This window comes from Hypanus sabinus, chromosome 9 (assembly GCF_030144855.1).
Source record: "Hypanus sabinus isolate sHypSab1 chromosome 9, sHypSab1.hap1, whole genome shotgun sequence".
NCBI classification, from domain to species: Eukaryota; Metazoa; Chordata; class Chondrichthyes; order Myliobatiformes; family Dasyatidae; genus Hypanus; species Hypanus sabinus.
Window position 1 is genome coordinate 157,191,241 of NC_082714.1, and position 22,305 is coordinate 157,213,545.

A 22,305-nucleotide genomic window follows, 5' to 3' on the forward strand; every position below is an offset into this window, starting at 1 on the left:
ACACTGCCATTAATACTATATTCTGCCATCATATTTGACCTACCAAAATGAACCACTTCACACTTATCTGGGTTGAACTCCATCTGCCACTTCTCAGCCCAGTTTTGCATCTTCTCAATGTCCCGCTATAATCTCTGACAGGCCTCCACACTATCCACAACACCTCCAACCTTTGTGTTATCAGCAAACTTACTAACCCATCCGTCCAGTTCCTTATTCAGGTCATTTATAAAAATCACAAAGAGTAAGGGTCCCAGAACAGATCCCTGAGGCTCTCCACTGGTCACCAACCTCTATGCAGAATATGACCCATTTATAACCACTTTTTGCCTACTGTGGGCAAGCCAGTTCTGGATCCACAAAGCAAGGTCCCCTTGGATCCCATGCCTCTTTACTTTCTCAATAAGCCTTGCATGGGGTACCTATCAAATGCCTTGCTGAAATCCATATACACTACATCTACTGCTCTTCCTTTATCAATGTGTTTAGGCACATCCTCAAAAAATTCAATCAGGCTCGTAAGGCACGACCTGCCATTGACAAAGCCATGCTGATTATTCCTACTCATATTATACCTCTCTAAATGTTCATAAATCCTGCCTGTCAGGATCTTCTCCATCAACATACCAACCACTGAAGTAAGATTTATTGGTCTATAATTCCTGGGCTTTCTCTACATCCTTTCTTGAATAAAGGAACAACATCCGCAACCCTACAATTCTCCAGAACCTCTCCTGTCCCCATTGATGATTCAAAGATCATTGTCAGAGGCTCAGCAATCTCCTCCCTCGTCTCCCACAGCAGCCTAGAAACACCAAGATCCTTTTCCATAGTGGATACTGAAATAAAGTATTCTTTAAGTACCTTTGCTATTTCCTCCAGTTCCATGCACACTTTCCCACTGTCACACATGATAGGTCCTATTCTTTCATGTCTTATCCTCTTGCTCTGCACATACTTGTAGAATGCCTTGGAGTTTTCCTTAATTCTACTCACCAAGGCATTCTCATGGCCCCTTCTGGCTCTCCTAACTTCCTTTTTAAGCTCCTTCCTGTTAGCCATATAATCTTCTAGATCTTTAACATTACCTAGATCTCTGAACCTTTTATAAGCTTTTCTTTTCTTTTCTTTTCTTCATGACTCGATTTATTACAGCCTTTGTACACCACAATTCCTGTACCCTACCATAACTTCACTGTCTCATTGGAACATACCTATGCAGAACTCCACACAAATATCCTCTGAACATTTGCCACATTTCATCCGTATGTTTCCCTGAGAACATCTGTTTCCAATTTAAGCTTCCAATTTCCTGCCTGATAGCCTCATAATTCCCCTTTACTTCATTTAACACTTTTCTAACTTACTGTTCCTATCCCTCTCCAATGCTATTGTAAAGGAGATAGAATTATGATCACTATCTCCAAAATGCTCTACCACTGAGAGATTTGACACCTGACCAGGTTCATTTCCCAATACCAAATCAAGTACAAACTCTCCTCTTCTAGGCTTATCTGCATATTGTATCAAGAAATATTCCTGAACGCACCTAACAAACTCCACCCCATCTGAACCCCCGCTCTAGGGAGATGCCAATCGATATTTTGGAAATTAAAATCTCCCATCTCGACAACTCTGTTATTATATGTCCAAGATCTGTACAGTTAATAAAGATGTTGTAATGCAATTCAATAAACTGTCACTGCTTAAAACCAATGGAAACAAAGCTGATTGTAGCTGTACTTCTCACTGGATTTGTGTTGGAAAAGTGGCTGCAGGTCAGGAACACAAGTGTGTTTAAGAAAATGGAGCTTTAGACTCACAATATCAACTATCCTGCTGGCAAACATACAGTCTCCAGTAAACAAAATCAAAGATCTCAGAGCTAGGGTGCTGTATCAGAGGAACGTTAGGACCTCATGCATCCTTTGCTTCCTAGAATCCTGGTTAACCCCTTCTATACTGGATGCAACGATTCAGATTGACAGGTTTAATATACACCATCAGGATAGGACTATTGATGTCTGAAAAGCAGGGGTGGAGGTGCGTGCCTCATGTTCAACTTCGCTTGGTGCACAAATGTACAGTGTTGACCCAACTTTGCTCACCAGACCTGGAATGTCTTGCGATTAATTGCCAGCCATTTTACTTGCCACAGGAGATTTTTGTGATCATTTTGGAACCAGTGTACTTTCCACCTCAACCAATGTCAAACAGGCTTTAGTTGATCTGAGCAATGGGATCAATATACACAAAACAGCAGACACTGATGCCTTCACCATCATTTTGGGGGATTTTAACCAGGCCAGCCTGAAAAACTCATTAACTAATTACCATCAACAAATCATTTGCAGTACCAGAGGAAACAACACATTGGACCATTGTTACGCCATCATCAAGAATGTCTTCCGTGCTGTTCCATGCGCTCACTATGGAAAATCTGATCATCTGGCTGTACTTCTACTCCCTGAGTATAGGCAGCACCAGTAGTGAGGACCCAGAAGCTATGGACAAGGGAAGATAGGAGTGGTTGTAGGACTGCTTTGAATCGGTAGACTGGACTGTATTCGGAGATTTATCTTTGAATCTGGATGAGTATGAAGCAATTGCTACTGACTTCAGTTCACCTGGAATTAGTTTTCTAAAGGCAGGATGATGCAACCCTGGCTGACAAGAGAAGTCCAAGCCAACATAAAAGCCAAAGAGAGAACATTTAATACAGCAAAAATCAATGGGAAGTTAGAGGATTGGGAATCTTTCATAAACCAACAGAAGGCAACTAAAAAAGTCATAAAGAAGTAAAAGTTGGATTATGAAATTAAGCTTGCCAATAATATTAAAGGTGACACCAGAAATTTCTTCTGATAGATCAAAGTGTAAAAGAGAAGTGAGAGTAGATATTGGACCACTGGAAAATTATGCTGGGGAAGTAGTAAATGAGGGACATCGAAATGGCCGATGAACTGAATAAGTATTTTGCATCAGTCTTCTCTGTGGAGGACACTGGCCGTAAGCTGGAAGATTGAGAGCGTTGGGGACAGAAGTGAGTGAAGTTGCCCTTACTAGGGAGAAGGTGCTTGAGAAACTGAAAGGTCTGAAGATAGATAAGCCACGTAGATCAGATAGTGTACACTCCAGGGTTCCAATGGAGGTGGCTGAAGAGATTGTAGAGGTGTTAGTATTGCTCTTTCAAAAATCGATGAACTGTGGCACAGTTACAGAGGACTGGAAAGTTGCAAAAGTCACTCCACTCTGCAAGGGTGGGGGAGGCAGAAGGAAGAAAATTACAGGCCAGTTAGTTTGACGTCAGTGGTTGGGAAAATATTGGAATTGATTGTTTAGGATGTGGTTTCCGGTACTTGGAGGCACATGATAAAATAGGGTGTAGTTGGCATGGTTCCCTTCAGGAAAATTTTGCCTGATAAATTTGGTGGAATTCTTTGAAGAAATAACAAGCAGGATAGACAAATGAGAATCAGAGTATGTTATCTACTAGGATTTTCAGAGGGTTTTGACAAGTGAGGCTGCTTAACAAGATAAAAGCCCACTGTATTACAGGAAATACATTACCATGGACAGAGCATTGGCTAATTAGCAGGTGGCAAAGAGTGGGAATAAATTGAGTTTTTTCTGGTTTGCTGCGGTGACAAGTGGTGTTCCATGGGGTGTGTGTTGAGACTGCTCTCTTTAATTTGGATGAAGGAATGGATATCTTTATGGCCAGGTTTGCAGACAATATGAAGATAGGTGGAGGAGCAGGTAGTTTGCAGGAGCAGAGAGGTTACAGAATGACTAAGACGGATTGGGAGAATGGATTGGTGGATGAAATACAGTGGTGGGAAGGGTATGGTCATGCACTTTAGTGGAAGAAATAAAAGTGTAGACTATTTTCACAATGAAGAGAATATTCTGAAATCTCAGGTGCAAAGGGACTTGGGTGTCCTCGTGCAGGACTCCCTGAAGGTGAATTTGCAGGTGAAGTTGGTGGAGAGGAAGGCAAATGCAATGTCAGCATTCATTTGGAGAGGATTATAATATAAAAGCAAGAATGCAATGTTAAGGCTGTTATTGTTAATGTTAAAGTGCTGGTGAGGCCTCATTTGGAGTTCTGCAAGTGTTCTTGAGCCCCTTATCGCAGAAAGGATCTGCTGTCGTTGGAGACATTTCAACGGAGGTTCACAAAAATGATTCCAGGATCGAAAGGCTCATCATATGAGGAGCATTTCATGACTCTGGGCCAAAAATCACTGGAATTCAGAAGAATGATGGGAGATCTCAGAGAAAAAATAAAAAATATTAAAAAGGTCTGCACAGAATAGGCTTGGAGAGGATGTTTCATCTGTTGTGGGAGTCTAAGATGAGAATAGAGGTATGTCCATTGAGAACAGAGATAAGGAGGTATTTCTTTAGCCAGAGTGTGGTAAATATGTGGAACTTATTGCCACATGTGGCTATGAAGGCCAAGTCATTGGGGTATACTTGGGGTAGATGAGTCAGTGCCTGAAGGGATATTGGAGAAGGCAGGAAATTGAGAGAAATGCATCAGCCATGACAACATGGCAGAGCAGTCTTGAATCAAGAGTGTTGGAGAGGTACAGGAACATGATGCTGAGGTAGAACAGCCATAATGTTGAATAGCAGAGAACCTCAAAGGGCTAAAACTATTACACCTGACTCTTCCAATTTCAGCTCGTTTCAAGGGAAGGTTCACTGCCTTCTGGTTCTGGGAGGAATACAGAGAGTTGAGGCAGAGAATACCAGCCCGTAATAATGACCTTTTTAGTAGTTTTCCTTTGTTCAGCCTGTGCCGGCCCTTCTTCAGCCTGTGTCTGCCCGTCTTCAGCCTGTGCCTGCCCAATACATCTGTACAATCTGCGGTTTCTGATGTTGTTCAGGATTGTCCGTGCCTCTTCCAGCTCAGGTTGAGAGGAATTCAGAATCTGTTCAAAGATACTGTCTGTAAAAACAAAATACAAGATCAAAGAAAAACATTATAACAACATGTAATTGCATTGATCTAACAAACTTTTGTTTCTGGTTGACTTAAAGTGAATTAGGAAGATAAATGTGTGATTCGTACCTATTAGCAATAGAGTTCGACAGTTATAGAGCAATACAGCACAGACCCAGGCCTACCTTGTACATGCCAAACTGTTATTCTGTCGAGTCACTTTGGCCCGTACCTGTACCATAGTCTTGTGAGGAAAAAGTTCAAGGTGATTCCTACTTGGTATACACTAAAATAAAAAGGAAGTCTAAAAGACAAAATGGTGCTAATTTGCAGCGGGATTATTTAGGGGAGTACAAGAGACCCAGTTCAGAGCAAAGTTTGAGAAAATTAAGGGAGTACACGTGTACAGCCATAACAGTGGAAGATGGTGAAAACATGACTTTCACTAGAAACTGAATTCATGCTGCAGGTATCAAGCACATGGAAAAGTACCAGTGTAAGGGGCTTTTACGGGTATAAAAGGGGCACCTGTTTGGTGCAAGAGCTGAGTGTTTTGTCCAAGGCTAGACCAGGGCTGTTGGTTAGCATTGTGACAGGGAACAGTACATTGAGAGAGTCAGAGTATGTTGAGTCAGAATTAGACAGATTAGAGAGAGGAGCGGCTATGTGAAAGTCTGTCGGCATTCCACAGATCAGCTCATTTAGAGGATTATGTCTATTATTTTTCTTCCTGCATTGCTATTACTTACTGCAATTGAGATTTGTTTTAAATTCTAAAAATTATTTTGAAATTCATTATGTGCTTTTTCCTGGTTCAGGTCAGGGTTTCACATTTATAACCATATAACAATTACAGCACAGAAATAGGCCATCTCGGCCCTTTTGGTCCATGCCGAACGCTTACTCTCACCTAGTCCCACCAACCTGCACTCAGCCCATAACCCTCCATATATATTCCTAAACCAATGAGATGACACACATGTGCAAGGCCACAAGTAAACACGATTGGAACTAGCACAAACACATTGAGTTCAGGAGCTGAGAGGTAATGTTGCCACTATATAGGACCCTGGTCAGACCCCACTTGGAGTACTGTGCGCAGTTCTGGTCGTCTCACTACAGGAAGGATGTGGAAACCATAGAAAGGGTGCAGGAGAGATTTACAAGGATGTTGCCTGGATTGGGGAGCATTGCCTTGAGAATTGGTTGAGTGAACTCGGCCTTTTCTCCTTGGAGTGAAGGAGAATGAGAGGTGACCTGATAGAGCTGTAAAAGATGAGTAGAGTCATTGATCGTGTGGATAGTCAGAGGCTTTTTCCTAGGGCTGAAATGGTTGCCACAAAAGGACACAGGTTTAAGGTGCTGGGGAGTAGGTACAGAGGAGATGTCAGGGGTAAGTTTTTTTACGCAGAGCGTGGTGAGTGTGTGGTATGGGCTGCCGGCAACGGTGGTGGAGGCGGATACAATAGGGTCTTTTAAGAGATTTTTGGATAGGTACATGGCGCTTAGAAAAATAGAGGACTACGGGTAAGCCTAGTAATTTCTCAGGACGGGACATGTTCGGCACAACTTTGTGGACTGAAGGGACTGTATTGTGCTGTTGGTTTTCTGTGTTTCTATGTTCCTATTATGATGAGTAAACCAAGCTGACCCCCCCCCCACCCCCGTGAACTATGCTGCAGATGTGAGAGAGAGAGACAAAGATTTAAAGTTATGTCTCCATGGCTGATTATTTACTTTTGCTGGTGTGGATTCTTAATGAGACAGGAAGGCAGGACCAGGTGATGGACGGCCGGTAACCCGCAAGGGGAGATAAAAAGCAGGTCTGCAAAGACACAAGCAGACACACCACGGGACACTGAAAGAGCGTTGTGCACCCACGTGAAGGTGGGGGTTTGGAGGATCGATTCGGGGGAATCGATCAGAGGCTCACAGTGTGAGAAGGTGCGACCGGTGGGGAATTACTTGTGTGCGTGTCCACCCTTGCCTGGCTGACAAGCCTACCACTGAAGAACGGTCATGCCAGGTACGGGGTCACAGTCGGTGACCATAACTGCAACAGGAAGACAATAGAAGGTTCGACGGCAATGGCATCACCTCTCGCTCTCTCTCTCTCTCCAAGGGTACACCAGCAACTACCTCGACCTAAACTAAACTGAACTGAACTGAACTCTGCACCATCGTAAGACTATTCATTTACCCCTAGACTTTGAAAGAGCTTGGTTTTGATTCCTATTTCCACACTTCTGTATATATCATTGCTAACCTGTTTTATATATTTGCATTTTATAGTACTGTATTACTTAGTTTACTAATAAACACTATTAATTAAAGTAATACCAGACTCCAACGTATTATTCCATTCCTGCTGGTTTGGTAACCCGGTCACGGGGTACGTGACACTATGAATAACAGTACAGAAATCAAAATATTACTTATCATCCTCTAAATGAGCTGAACTGCAGAATGCTGACAGACAACAACGGACTCAGCACCGATCCCTGCGCCACACTAGTCACAGGCCTCCAGTTAGCGAGGCAACAATTTACAAACTACTCTCAGGGTTCACCTATGAAGCCGATGTAAAATCCCATTTACTAACTCATCCTGAATGCCAGGAGACCGGACGTCCTGTTGTTAACAGTCTCCTCCGAGTTCTGCGTCCAAGGAGTTTGTACTTTTCCAAACAAAAAGGAATAATTTTACATTAATTTAGAAAAGTGGTTAGTGATGTACACTTTTCTGCTTAAGATCTCTTAATGTTATAGTTTTAGACTGCAGACCCTGAGACCAACCATAACATGATAAATGAAGTCAAGCAACTCTTGGAATTCAATTCCATGGCACAGCATGATTGTCAATGGAATACCCATCCGCTGAGTACATTGCAAACAGATGTGGACTTTTGTAAGGGAATCAAGGAATACAGAGATGGTGCAGAGATAGAATTTCTGCCATGGTCTTCAATAGTAGAGAATGTTCGATGGGCCAAATGGCCTTCTGTTACTCTGGATTCTTACTTTCTTCACTTGTTTGAAGGGAAGGTCTCATTCCCTTCCGCCTGGAGGAGTAATCAGAAGGTGCAGTGATGTGTACGTAGTGAAGTTCCGGAACAGCCACGGTTCCTCAACCATTTGGTTCTTGAAGCAGCTGACACAAGCCTAGTCACCCCATTTACCAATACTATGACCAGATCGATTGTGTATAATTTGTTTTATTTTGCAGTTACTGCCTATTACCCAGCTGGTGTTTAGGGCAGCAAAGAAGGTCCATTGTCTGTCTGTCCATGGCCATCTTCTCTATTGTGCCCCAGATGTAACTCAGGGTCCTCATTTCTGCCTCAGTGATGCAGCATCAAGTTGTCTTTGGTCTCTTGTGTTTCCTCCACCCTTCAGGGGTCCAGTGAAGTTCTGTCTTGATGATGGAGTTGGCCTCCATCTCCATTGTCTCCTCATGATGATTGTGGCCGTTCTCTTGATGACACTGAAAGAGAAGGGCATGGTTGGAGATCCTTCTTGGCCAGAAAATACAGAGTTCGTTCCGGAGGGTCATTGTATGAAATGACGACCGTTTGGCATTGAGCTCAGCCGGAAGTGAAGTTCTGCTGTCCCCAATGTCACGAGATTTAACTTTGTCAGACATTATAGCATTCAAACCCTGCCACAGCTGTTGAACATCCCTCTTTGATTCCAGTCTAGTCTGGAATCTCCACTTTGCCTGAGAGACAGCTTTGCAGAGATCATACCTGCACCTTTTGTAGCATTCTTGATCTCTAAACTTGAATGCCTTTAATCCGGCTCTCAGAGCATTCCAGATTTCATTGTAAATCCAGGGCTTCTGATTGGCAAAAACCCTGAAGGATTTTGTGGGGACACACTCATCCATTGCTGTTTTAATAAAGTTTGTAATGACTCTGGCATAGTCACTCAGCACCTCAGATGAGTTCTAACACGGCCCAGTTCACTGACTCAAGGCAATCCTGCAGCCGTTCCTCTGCCTCCCGAAACCACCTCTTACTTGTCTTGATCTCTGGAGTCTTGCTCTTTAGACACTGCCTGTATTCAGGTAGTGGAGGTACAGCCAAATGATCCGACTTGCCAAAACATGGTCTCCGGAATGAACGGTAGGCATTCTGTATCACAGTGTAGCGGTAGTCTAGTGCGTTGGGACCTCTGGTGCAACAGGTGACATGCTAGTGATAATTGGGCAGAATTTCCTTCAAACTGACCTGGTTAAAGTCACTGACTATAACTTACAATGCATCAGGATGTTCTGTTTCTTGTTCACAGATAGTTTCATGCAGTTTCACAAATGTTTGCTTACAGGATCACAGATGAGATCTCCATGTGGAATGGTCTGCATTTGATTATTAATTGTCCTCATTCAGGGGACAAGAAGTTGAAATAACCCCAACGTTGATCCACTTAAGAGAATTGACTAAAAAGCTTATGCTTCTCAGAGTTGAAGGTTTGATATATTCTGAAAATTATAAAATCTTCTGGTTGTACCACTGCGTCAGGTGTGTTTACATTTAACCAGGTTTCAGTGCAACAACAACTGAGATCTGCCTTATCTGTCTCTGAGACAGCAGCCTTGTCCTGAGATTGTCAGTCTTATTTTCCAGTGACTGCACATTCGCCAACAAGATACTGGGTAGAGGAGGCCTCATCCCCCAGCACTTCAGCCTGGTTCGAATTCAATCTCTCCTGCCGTGTTTTCAGCCATGCCATTGACTCTTAAAAGCGCCACTGCCATGTTCAACTGTCGAACGTGAGATCTGAAGATCATTAATGTCATTTCATTGTCTGTTGTTAAGAGGAAATTTATATTCTGCAGATGCCATAAGAGTGGTTCAAAAGGAGTATACTTAAGAGGAAAACTAGTACAATTTCCTGCAGCCAGCTGAGAGTCGCCAACGTGCACCAGTGCCATCTTGGAGTGGGCCGTTGATCAGCCTGTTCTTGTCACGTCCGCTGGGTGAGCATCACGTCCGTTTATGGATTTCATGTTGTGGAAAGAGGGTCCTTCCTTTGACCAAATAGTTCATGGCACAGAATTTTAACAGTCTTTCACCCTTGTTATTCATTGTTTCAGATCCATGGTGCCTGTGACCCTAGTGAAGTGCAAGTTGATAGAACATAGAAATCTACAGCACATTACAGGCCCTAGTTATTCCCCGCTTTAGGGTTTAGATCTCCACGGCATGGTGTTAACTCTACCTCCCATTGCAGTTGCTCATAGAAACTTACTTTTCTTCAATATCACTATCATTAGTCGGAGTATAGCACTGGATCACAGTTGTGTTCACTTGCTTCCCTCTCAGCCTGACTCTCATCAGTCTACTGTTTATTGGTTTCCTCTCCAGCAAGCACTTCTTAATGGCTTTCTTCAAAATGACAGCTACACCATCATGATGCTAACCATCTTCCCTTCCTGAGCATAAAACTGTTTCAGCAGTCGCTGCCTTCAGTCTGAATAAAGGAAAGAATAAACAGGAAAAAGGACAGGGGGGAGCAGTTACTGGGAATTTGAGAATTCCACGTTCATGTGCCAGAATGTAGATTACCCAGATAGAATACGGGGCACTATTCTATAACAAAATGCAGCAGGCTATAGTGAGGACAGAAAAACCTGCAAAATAGAACTTGATCTTCAAATAAACAGCAAAAGAATGGCGAGCAACAGGGGAAAGACTAGGGCAGTGGGATTTATTGGTGGACACTCACAAATAGGTAGCAATAGCTGGATGGTCTTGTCCTGTGAAGTGAACATCCAGGATTAAAGAGTAAATTCTAACCAAACTTAAGGACAAAAGAACTCACCTGTGAGTTTGGTGTAAGCCTCCATGTCATCAATGGCTGTTGACATTCTATACTGCCTCCCACCCGAGCCGCTGATCAGGATGTGTGGATCTGCCAACACCATTGCTTCTGTGATCCTATGGATGAACATGTTGAGAATCGTGTCAGTACTGTTGTCCACACAGCCTCCTTCTGATATTGACAGCAAACACAAGAAATGGATGTGGGAATGGCCTCAGCTTACTTGGGCTATGGGAGAGGAAGGGTAAGGAAACACGTTTTCAGATTCACCACTCATCAGCAACACCTGAGTGAACACTGCAACAAACACTCCACGTTCTGGTTAGTAAAGGGTGTGACCAAATTATCTGCCAGTTAGTAGCCAAAGGTTGACCCGTGTGGTCACAGTGTCTTTCACACAAGCCAGTGCCCTTCACCTGCACAAGGGCTGGGAGAAGATGAGTGGGTGGACACAAGGGTGTAAAATGAGTGAAAGCACCATACCAGCCACACTGCAGGAATACTCACATGCTCTCAATGATTTTGACCACTCTGTGCTGATAGGCCCTGCGATGCAAGGCATTACGTGTGTAAAACATGTTGTACAAGTCACCAGCTACCTGTAGAACAAGATGGAAAATGAGAGATCACTTCACCCTGTGTGTGTCAGAAACAGACCCCAGGCATTGAATATCAACATGCAAGTTAGTCACTGATCTCATGATGATACTTTTATCCCAGTCAGCAGATCAGACAGATGCCAATATCTCTGCTCCATCACATAACCCCATTCATTCAGGGATTTTAATCTCAAATTATTATCCAACAGCCATTCCTGTAAACTGACTGATGTCCAAACACCACTCTTAATCCTCTGTACTTCTGTTATTTGTGGCCCTCCTCCCCATTTTGCTTAATTTTCCATGTTTAACTTTAAATTGTGTTTATATCTGCAGATGAATTTCTAAATGATCAGCAAATTCTGAATGAGTGAGAACACAGACCATTACACCACAGTGCCGACCATTGAAACTACTCCACACTCAATCCAACACTCCCCTCCTACATAACCCTCTGTTTTCCTTCCATCTGTGCCTATCTAAGAGTACCATAAATATCCATAATGTATCTGCCTCTGACACAACCCCTGACAGAGCAGTCCACACACCCACCACTCTCCCAGTAAGCCAAACCTACCTATGACACCCAACTATATTTCACTACAATCACCTTAAAGGTATGCCCCCTTGTATTATCCATTTCTGCTGTGGTAAAAGGTCTTTGGCTGTTCACTCTATCTATGCCTCTTATCAGCTTATATACCTCTATCAAGTCATCTCTCATCCTCCATTCCAGGAGAAAACCATTACCTCGTGGCTCTTGAACTCAATCCCACAACTACTGAAGACCAACAAACCATATTCCTTCTTAATAATCCTATCAACTAGTGCAGCAACTTTGAGGGCTATGAATGTGGATTCCAAGATCTCTCTGTTCCTCCTCACTGCTAAGAATAGAACCATTAAACCTGTACTAGTTATGGCTACCCTAAAGTTTAAATCTTCTCTTCTACCGTAGTTTAATGAGGTTCATTCGCACTGATCCCCCATTGTGATCTCAGCTGTTCTTTGACTGTTCAGCTCTGCACAGCCAGTTATCACATAGAAACATAGAAATCTACAGCACATTACAGGCCCTTCGGCCCACAATGTTATGCCGACGATGCAACCTACTCTTGAAATTGCTTAGAATTTCCCGAGCGCATTGCCTTCTATTTTTCTAAGCTCCAAGTACCTATCTAAGAGGCTTTTAAAAGACACTATTGTGTCCGTTTACACAATTACTGCTGGTAGTGCATGCCATGCACCCACAGCTCTGTGAGAAAAAGCTTCCCCTGACATCCCCTCAGAACCTATTTCCATGCACCTGAAAACTGTGCCCCCTCATACTAGCCATTTCAGCCCCAGGAATAAGCCTCTGGCTATCCATACGATTAATGCCCCTTATTATCTTATACAGATAATATCAGGTATTAGGTCACCTCACATCCTCTGTCGCTCCAAGGAGTTCACTCAAACTATTCTCATAAGCTATGTCTTCCAATCCAGGCAACATCCTTGTGAATCTCCTCTGTGCTCTTTCTATAGTATCCTCATCCTTTCTGTAGTGAGGTGACCCAAATTGAAAACAGTACTCCAAGTGGGGTCTGACCAAGATCTTATATAACTCTAACATTACCTCATGAATCTTGATCTCAATCCCACAGCTGATGAATAACATACGCCTTCTTAACAACGCTGTCAACTTGCACAGCAGCTTTGAATGTCCCATGGATACAGACCCCATGATCTCTCAGATCCTCCACACTGCCAAGAGTGTTACCATTAGTGTTATATTCTGTCTTCAAAACCTCTCTCTGGTGCTCCTCTTCATTCCCTTTCTCCATGTTCCACTCTCCTCTCCTATCAGATGCCTTTTTCAGCCTATTACCTTTTTCACCTATTAGTTCCCAGCTGCTCACTCTATCCCCCCCGTCCCCACTCACCTTCCTTCCCCCCACCTGACTTCACCTATCACCTTCCAGCTTGTACTCTTCCCCTTGCCCCCCCTCCCGCACCACAGCTTCTTCTAATTTCCTTTCTGGTCTTGACGTAGAGTCTCAGCCCAAAACATTCATTCGTTATTTCCCTCTGTCAAAGCTGCCTGATTTTCAAAGTTCCTCTAGCACTTTGTTGGTGATACTCTGTATGTGTTGAATCTTTTGTGTGTACTTCTCTGTGATGTTAGTATAACAACCTTTGAGATAATATTTCTGACTCACAATATACAACCATTACAATGAGTTCAGGCTGGATAAGCCAAGAATTTTCAAACCAAACTTAAAGAGACTCTGCGGCTTCTCAAAACATTTATCACCTTATCTCGAAAGCATATGACCTTCATATTGTCGACTTCACAGACTCGAGCATACTTCAGGATGCGTTGATAGTCAAAGTTGTTCGGGATTCCAAGATGGTAACTGTCCCTTCAGAGGCATGAAAACACATTAATATCAGCCACTATCATTTGTTTGGTAACTGGTTTATTGTGACATGTACAGTGAAAAGCTTTGCTTCATCAGATTATCCTAAAAGACAACTTTGGCAAAGTAGGAGAAAAGGAAAAGCAATAGGAGAAGGCAAAATATAGTGCTACAGTTACAGAGAAAGTGCAGGCAGACAAATAATGTGGGAGGGCTGCAACAAGGTTGATTGAGAGATCAAGAGTTCATTATCATTCAACAGGACTTTTCAACAGTGTAATAACAGTAGAATGAAGCTGTCTGAACATGGTGGTACAGTCTCAAACTTTTCCATATTCTGCTCAATGGAAGGAGAAGACGAGAGAATCTCCGGGGTGAGGGGCTGTAGCTGCAGACAGAGTCCACGATGAGGAAGCGGGTTTCATGTTGGCTGGAGCTATCTCTGCAATTCCATGCAGTCTCAGACAGAGCATTTCCATATCAAACTGTGATCCAGTCAGGATGCCATGGTGCATCAACAAAAATCTGTGAGGATCAGTGGGGAACAGGTTGAATAACTTCAGTTTTCTGAAGAAGTAATGGTGGGTGTAACACACACACACACACACACACACACACACACACACACACACACACACACACACACACACACACACACACACACACACACCTTCAGATGCTGAAAATCTGGGTAACACACACACAAAATGTTGAAGGAACTCAGTAGGCCAGGTAGCATCTCTGAAAAAGAGTACAGTCGATGTTGCGGGCTGAAACTCTTTGGCAGGACTGAACTTGGCCATTTCTGATTTTCAATCATTAAGCTCCCAGCAGAAACGATTAAGCCTGGTCCAAATTAACTAAGCCATGTTGCTGGTAAGCTCACACTGAGAAAAGTCAGAGATGATCAAACACTCAAAGGCTGTTGATGAAGACTACAGAGAGGCCTACATACCTGACAAAGTAATCCCACTTATCGACATCAATCCCAGTTCGCTTATTGGCAACGATTTCATACAGAAAGCTTTTCTCCTTAGGACGACCCTTGTACGGCCACTGGGGAGATTAGAGAGCAGAGTTAGTGATGAGCAGCGCACAGGGAGTGAAGATGGATCCACCACTCAGGCTCTCCCTCATTCCCTCCACATCACACAGACCGAATGCAACCCCAGTGGGAAAACCAAACCGTACTGGCCCAGGATGAGAGGTAGCACCTCGCCCAACAGATCAGCAACAGGAGTCAAAGGGGCGAACTGTGAGTGGAGATGGGGGTGTGGGTGAAGTCCGTAACGGAACCTACTCTGTACTTACCAAGGAGTCATGGAATCAGAGAGCACTACCGCACAGAGGCAGGCCCTTCAGCCCATCTAGCCAGTGCCAAACTGTTATTCAGCCTCGTCCCATTGACCCACACCAGGATTAAAGTCTCTAGCCTCCCTTTCAAGTTCAAGTTAAAGTTTATTGTCATCTAACTATATATTTACAACCAAATGAGATCATCTTCCTCCAGATCATGGTGCACTCACAGATCGTATACCTCACACACCACATAAAACAAAATATTACCACAAGTAAATTAGTAAAATATAATTTGAAGTGTCTGTAGTGTGCAGCACAGATAAACAGTAAACGTCTTGCTGTCGGTGTGACGAGATCTCATTGGTGGCAGGTATTCACAGCCTGAGGGAAGAAGCTGTTACCAGGCTGGAAGCCCGAGTCCTGATGCTCCTGACAGAGGGGTTCAGAGATAGTGGGATGGGTGGTAGGGATCCTCAACAAAGCTTTGGGCAACACCCCTATAGGGGGGAGGGAGCCCTGGAGTGTGTTTTATTATAGATGGGAGGGGGGGATAAGTACTACTTTGATTTGTTCTCCAAAAGTGCACTAACACTTATTTGCACTAAATTCCATCTGCCATTTTTCAGCACATTTTCCAGATCCTAGTGCAAGTTTCGACAGACGTCCTTGCTATGCACTAAACCCCCAATTATGATGTAATCCACGGATTTGCTGATCCAGTTTTCTATCTTATCATCCAGACCATTTATTTAGATGACAGGCATCAATGGATCCAGTGCTGATCCCTGTGTGACACTCATCATGGGCCTCCGGTTAGAGAGGCAATCATTTACAAAATACTCCCAGGATTCACCTATGAAGTCTATGTAAAATCCATTTCACTAACTTGTCCTGAATGCCAGGAGAATGAACGTGCTTCTGATAACAATCTCCTTTGAGTTCAGAGAATTACTGGAAGCCTTGATAGCCATCTTCATTATCCACTATGTCATCTGCAAATATCATGATAATTTTTCCCACATTATCATCCACACTATTGATGTCACTGTTGAAAAGGATCTTGGCGATTATAGGGATGACTTGCAGTGGACTGAAAAGCTGGATATTAACTGAAAAGTGGATATTAAGAAAGAGAATGTGCTGGCGCTTTTGGAAAGCATGAAGTTGGATAAATCACCAGGACCAGACGGGATGTACTCCAGGCTACTGTGGGAAGCGAGGGAGGAGATTGCTGAGCCTTAGGCAATGATCTTTGCATCATCAATGAGGACAGGAGAGGTTCCGGAGGATTGGAGGATTGTGGATGTTGTTCCCTTATTCAAGTCAAGTCTCACCATGTTCAATGTTCTCTTTCCCATGTTTTTATGTAGGCTTAAACATCTTCATTCCCTGCAGCCCATCCAGTAGCTGCCCTGGCACTCTGGTTCCCATTCCCCTGCGACTTTAGTTTAAACTCCCCAGAGCAGCACTAGCAAACCTTCAAAAAAGGAGGGTGCTGTTGTAGTCTTTTTCTAACTGCCGACGGGACATCAACCGTCTCGATTTCACCACACCTTGTTCCAATTCCAACCTCACTCCTTCCGAACACTCTGCTCTCCACTGCCTCCACACCAATTCCAACCTTACTATAAATCCTAACCTTGTGGCTAAAGGGATCAGGGGGTATGGAGAGAAGGCAGGTGAAGGGTTCTGAGTTGGATGATCAGCTATGATCATACTGAATGGCGGTGCAGGCTCAAAGGGCCAAATGGCCTACTCCTGCACCTATTTTCTATGTTTCTATGTTTCAAAAACCCACTGCTGGGGGTGGGGGTGCTATTGCAGTCTTTTTTTGGTGTGGTATACTGCATCCGGTGCTCCCAGTGTTGCCTTCTGTATATTGGTGAGACACGACACAGACTGGGAGACCATTTCGCTGAACACCTATGCTGTCCTCCAGAGAAAGCAGGATCTCCCAGTGGCCACACATTTTAATTCTACGTCCCATTCCCATTCTGATATGTCTATCCATAGCCTCCTCTATTGTCTATTCTCCAACCTGATGGCATGAACATTGATTTCTCTAACTTCTATTAATGCCCCCCTCCCCTTCTTACCCAATCCCTTATTTATTTATCTGTCTATTTATTTACTTACTTATTTACTTTCCCTTTTTTTCTTCTTTTCTCTCTCTGTCCCTCTCACAATCACTCCTTTCCTGCTCTCCATCTCCCCCGAAGCTCCCCTCCCCATTTCTTTCTCCCTCGGCCTCCTGTCCCATGATCCCTTCCCTTCTCCAGCTGTGTATCCCTTTTGCCAATCATCTTTCCAGCTCTTAGATTCATCCCTCCCCCTCCTGTCTTCTCCTATCATTTTGGATCTCCCCCTCCCCCTCTCAAATCTCTCACAATCTCTTCTTTCAGTTAGTCCTGATGAAGGGTCTTGGCCCAAATCATCGACTGTATTTCTTCCCATAGATGCTGCCTGGCCTGCTGTGTTCCACCAGCATTTTGTGTATGTTGCTTCAAAAAAGGATATTCTTCCCCCTCCAGTACAGGTGCAAACTCTCCTCTCTCTACAACTCTCACCTTCCCCTCAAGAGAACCCAATGATCCAGAAATATGAAGCCCTCCCTCCTGCACCATCTTCTTAGCCATGTGTTAAACCGCATTATCTTCCTATTTCTGTCCTCACCTGCACGTGGTACTGGCAGCAATCCTGAAATCACCACCATGTAGAAGCTCTCCTTTAAATTAGCACATAAACCCTTGAACTCTCCCTGTCACCCCTCCTGCCTATGTTATTTATGCTGATATCGGACATGATCTCTGGATATTCACCCTTCCCCATAAGAATGCTTTTGACTTGTTTCAAATGTCCCTGAGAAGGAATATACAACCCGGAACCACATTCTCACCTCCAGAACCTCCTCTCTGGTCCTCTAGCCAATGGCTCCACGCTTATGTCTGAGACTGATTTATCACTGCTTCCTCAATTCCAGGTCTACTACCGCTGGACAAGTCCAACGACAGCAGTGATAGCCACATCATGCAAATGAATAGTAGTGATCAGGGGGCAAAAACATTAACTTAATTATTTAGCTCTCTTTTGTTTGCGTGTACATAAACCAAAGTAAAATTTCCAGCTTATACTCCAATTCCACAGTTCAACAGTGTCACTTACCTCTGAGCCCTCAGAAGCTTCGCCTCCTTCTGGACCATTGATCAGTTCCTTTATAAAGTCCACATCACCTGGCACCACCAGACCATAGTTTCGCAAGTCCAAATTATTAGAGGAAATCATGTGATCAAACATCATAATAGAAGCCATCTCGTGCTGAAGCAACAACACATCAGAGGAAAGAGTGAGTCATCATTTTATGCAAATGACTGATATTAAAATTAACAATTTTAACTGGAGCAGTGGCCTAGTTTACTGCATTAACGCCCATGGACAGCAAGTTGATGTCACACCACACAATGCCAGCAGCTCATGTTCATATCGATATAAATTTTTGTCATGTCACTGTCACACAACATGAAAACAGGCCACAAAGTACACTCCAGATGTTGTGGTCAAATCAATACGTACATACAAGCTGGAGGAACTCAGCAGGTCAGGCAGCATCCGGGGAAACGAGCAGTCAATGTTTCGGGCCGAGACCCTTCGTCAGGACTGAAGAAGGAGGGGGCAGGGGCCCTATAAAGAAGGTGGGGGGGAGGGTGAAAAACCAACCGGAGGAAAGATCGAGGGGTGGGGGAGGGGAAGCAGGGAGGGGATAGGCAGGAGAGGTGAAGAAGGAATGTAAGGGGAAAGCACTATGGGTAGTAGAAGAAGGCAGAATCATGAGAGAGGTGAAAGGCAGCTAGAAGAGGAGGCAGAGTGAAAGTGGGATGGGGGAAGGGAGAGGGAGGGAATTACTGGAAGTTGGAGAATTCGATGTTCTTGCAAGCGTAAGTGCTACACCTGTCCCTACACCTCCTCTCTTACCACCATTCAGGGCCCCAAACAGTCCTTCCAGGTGAGGCAACACTTCATTTGTGAGTCTGTTGGGGTAATCTATTGCATCCAGTGCTCCCGGTGCGGCCTCCCCTACATCGGCAAGACCCGACGCATATTGGGGGACCGCTTCGTCGAGCACCTCCGCTCCATCCGCCACAACAGACAGGATCTCCCCGTTGCCACCCACTTCAACTCTCCTTCACATTCCCATTCGGATATGTCCATACATGGCCTCCTCTACTGCCATGATGAGGCCAAACTCAGGTTGGAGAAGCAACACCTCATAAACCATCTGGGTAGTCTCCAGCCCCTTGGTATGAACATCGAATTCTCCAACTTCCGGTAATTCCCTCCCTCTCCCTTCCCCCATCCCACCTTCACTCTGTCTCCTCTTCTAGCTGCCTTTCACCTCTCTCATGATTCTGCCTTCTTCTACTACCCATAGTGCTTTCCCCGTACATTCCTTCTTCACCTCTCCTGCCTATCCCCTCCCTGCATCCCCTCCTCCACCTCTTGATCTTTCCTCTGGTTGGTTTTTCACCCTCCCCCCACCTTCTTTATAGGGCCCCTGCCCCCTCCTTCTTCAGTCCTGACGAAGGGTCTCAGCCCAAAACGCTGACTGTTTGTTTCCACGGATGCTGCCTGACCTGCTGAGTTCCTCCAGCTTGTTTGTACATGATTAAAACAGGATCTTTGGCCCAACTGTTCCATGCTGACCAAGATGGCCATAATAGCAATTCCCATTTGTCAGCATTTGGCCCATAACCTTCTAAACCTGTCCCATCCATCTACATGTACAACGATCTTTTGGAATTTATTAAATTGTTCCTTCCTCAGCCACTTTCTCTATCAGCTCATTGTACATACATGCCTCTCTCTGTGTAAAAAGCAGTTGCCCAAGTTTCTATGAAACCTCCCTCCTGTCCCCTTAAACCCATGCCGTCTAGTTCTTCAATTCACCCTAACTATGCCACTCATGATCTTATACACCTCTGTATGATCAGCCCCTTTTCGCCTGTCCTTTAATCAATAAAGTCCCAATCTGCTCAGCCTCTCTCAATCTCTCAAGTCACAGTGACATCCTTGTAATCTTAGAGGCATTTATTCTGAGACCAGGTTGACGAAAACTGAACACAATATTCCCAATATGGCCTCACCAACATGTTGCACAACTGCAACATTATGTCCAACGGCTATACTCAAATCCCTGAATGATGAAGGTGGGTGTGTGAAATGCCTCCTTCAGCACACAGTCCAGCTGTCACCCCACGTTCAAGGAAACCATCTTATTGCCCCGATCTTATTCCAGCAACAGATGGTAAACACCACCTCTAACCACAGCTGTCTGCTTCAGGGACGGCCAAGACTAAGACTGACTGCTCCAGAGGGCAATAGACAACAACATGGCTGCAACTCCAGAGTCACAAATGGACCAGGCTCTGAGCACCATGACCATGGCTTTCTGTCCCAGATCTGATCCACTTCAAATTAGCCTACCACTGTGAACCTTTGGATTTCTTGCCGTGTAACCAACCTTCATGTTACCATTTCTTCTACATGGCACAAGCAGTTCTATATCACTGAGCCATACCCGTTGGAAGCTGGGTTGAGACATCTCACTCAGAATGCATGGGACACAGATATACACTCAGTGACCACTTTATTAGATACTTAATTATGTGGCCATTCAGTGTATGTTTGTGGTCTTTTGCTGTTTTAACCCATCTACTTTAAGGTTTGACATCCTGTGCATTCAGAGATGCTCTTCTGTAGTGTGGCTATTTGAGATGCCGCTGCCTTCCTGTCAGCAAGAACCAATCTGGCCATTCTCCTCTGACCTCTCTCATTAACAACACATTTCCCCCCACAGATTTGTTAGTTTGGACCATTCTCTGTAAATCCAGAAACCATTGTGTGGTACCCCAGAAGTGGTAGAAGAGTCATTGTGACATTCCCTTCACTGGAAATCTGCTGCTTCACTCTGAGTGAATCTCCTTAAAAACAAGGTCCACATTGATGGGATTCTGGCACCTAACCCACTGCCTCATCTCTGCTAACACACACCGTTACTCAGAGCATACGGAGAGAGTTACCTTCCATTTCACATCTTGCCGTGTTTTGGAGATAAAGTGTCTATCAAACAAGTGTGAAAATGGTCCATGACCTGGGAAATGAAACATCAGTGTTACAGTGGAAAGAATCTTAATTGACCAGAAGGAACAGAGAAGAACTCAGGATTAAAATTTCATCAGCATAAGGTCACCCCAAAAGAGCAATACACCTCCAGCAAATCACTGCCTCGATTACTGTGACCTGCACCGTCACTCCCTGGAGACCACGAGCTGCGTTTGAAGTCTTTCTCCGAGACATCCCTCTTTGCACTGAGCCCGGTCTCTGAAGTCAACAAATAGCCCAAACTTTGCAAAACTGTAAAAGAGAGGTTGCTGTCCCACCAACTGCTCCCATGCTCCAGTAGTGCCTTCACCTGCGAGGTACATCGGCCTCACAGCTGCCCCCTCACCTAGATCATGGCAGAGTCCAGCGATCTGAACACACAGGATGTCCCGATCGTCAACCTGAAGTTCCGGTTGGCGCCTAGCCAGGACTTTCACCAGTTCTCCTGCCAGATGAGCCACACTGCAGGGCAAAGAGACAGCCATCAAATACAGACACACAAACTGCTTTCAAATACCATTTACCCTAAATATCCAAACTTGATACAAGTATAGATGCTAATAATTGCCTTGTCATAGTCTCTGCTGTTTACTAATACCAATGATTATGGTGAGATGTTGAACAGGTTGGGACTTTACTCATGGGAGAAAAGAAGAATAAGGGTGATCTTATAGAGGTGTATAAACCAGGAGGGGCACAGGCAGGGTAAATGCATAGTCTTGAGGCATGGGTTTAAGGTGAGAGGGGGGAGCTTTAATAGGAATCTGAGTGGCAGTCTTCCTCACTAAGAATGATGGCATAAACTGTCAGAGGAAGTGGTTAAGGGAGGGACGTTAATGAGAACCAGCTTCAATTCTCTCCAGGTTAGAGGTCCATTGAAAGGGGGATGTTCGTAAACACAGTGTTGACACACACAGCTTGGTTCAGTCTCGCCTTCTCTGCTCCGATCTCAGTTCTGCGTTTTACCTGGTGATCACCACTTTGCTCCACACTGTCCCGTGGCCTCCGTCCCACTCAGTAATACGGGTCACTGTCTGCCTGACAGAGAATGCATTCTCACACAGTCAACATCACAA

The 22,305-nt window shown here is 44.4% G+C and overlaps 1 protein-coding gene across 1 annotated transcript in view; it reads right to left on the minus strand.

Annotated features, from left to right (window-relative positions):
- LOC132400127 (deoxynucleoside triphosphate triphosphohydrolase SAMHD1-like) overlaps window positions 1–22,305 on the minus strand; it is a 55,420-nt gene that overhangs the window by 6,195 nt on the left and 26,920 nt on the right. Inside the window, exons 5-12 of the mRNA XM_059981202.1 lie at window positions 21,576–21,691; window positions 21,148–21,218; window positions 18,236–18,388; window positions 14,730–14,830; window positions 13,669–13,777; window positions 11,281–11,372; window positions 10,774–10,889; window positions 4,776–4,957 (exon numbers count right to left, since the gene is read on the minus strand). Coding sequence (XP_059837185.1) covers window positions 4,776–4,957; window positions 10,774–10,889; window positions 11,281–11,372; window positions 13,669–13,777; window positions 14,730–14,830; window positions 18,236–18,388; window positions 21,148–21,218; window positions 21,576–21,691 — 940 coding nt within the window. The remainder of the gene's footprint in view (window positions 1–4,775; window positions 4,958–10,773; window positions 10,890–11,280; window positions 11,373–13,668; window positions 13,778–14,729; window positions 14,831–18,235; window positions 18,389–21,147; window positions 21,219–21,575; window positions 21,692–22,305) is intronic.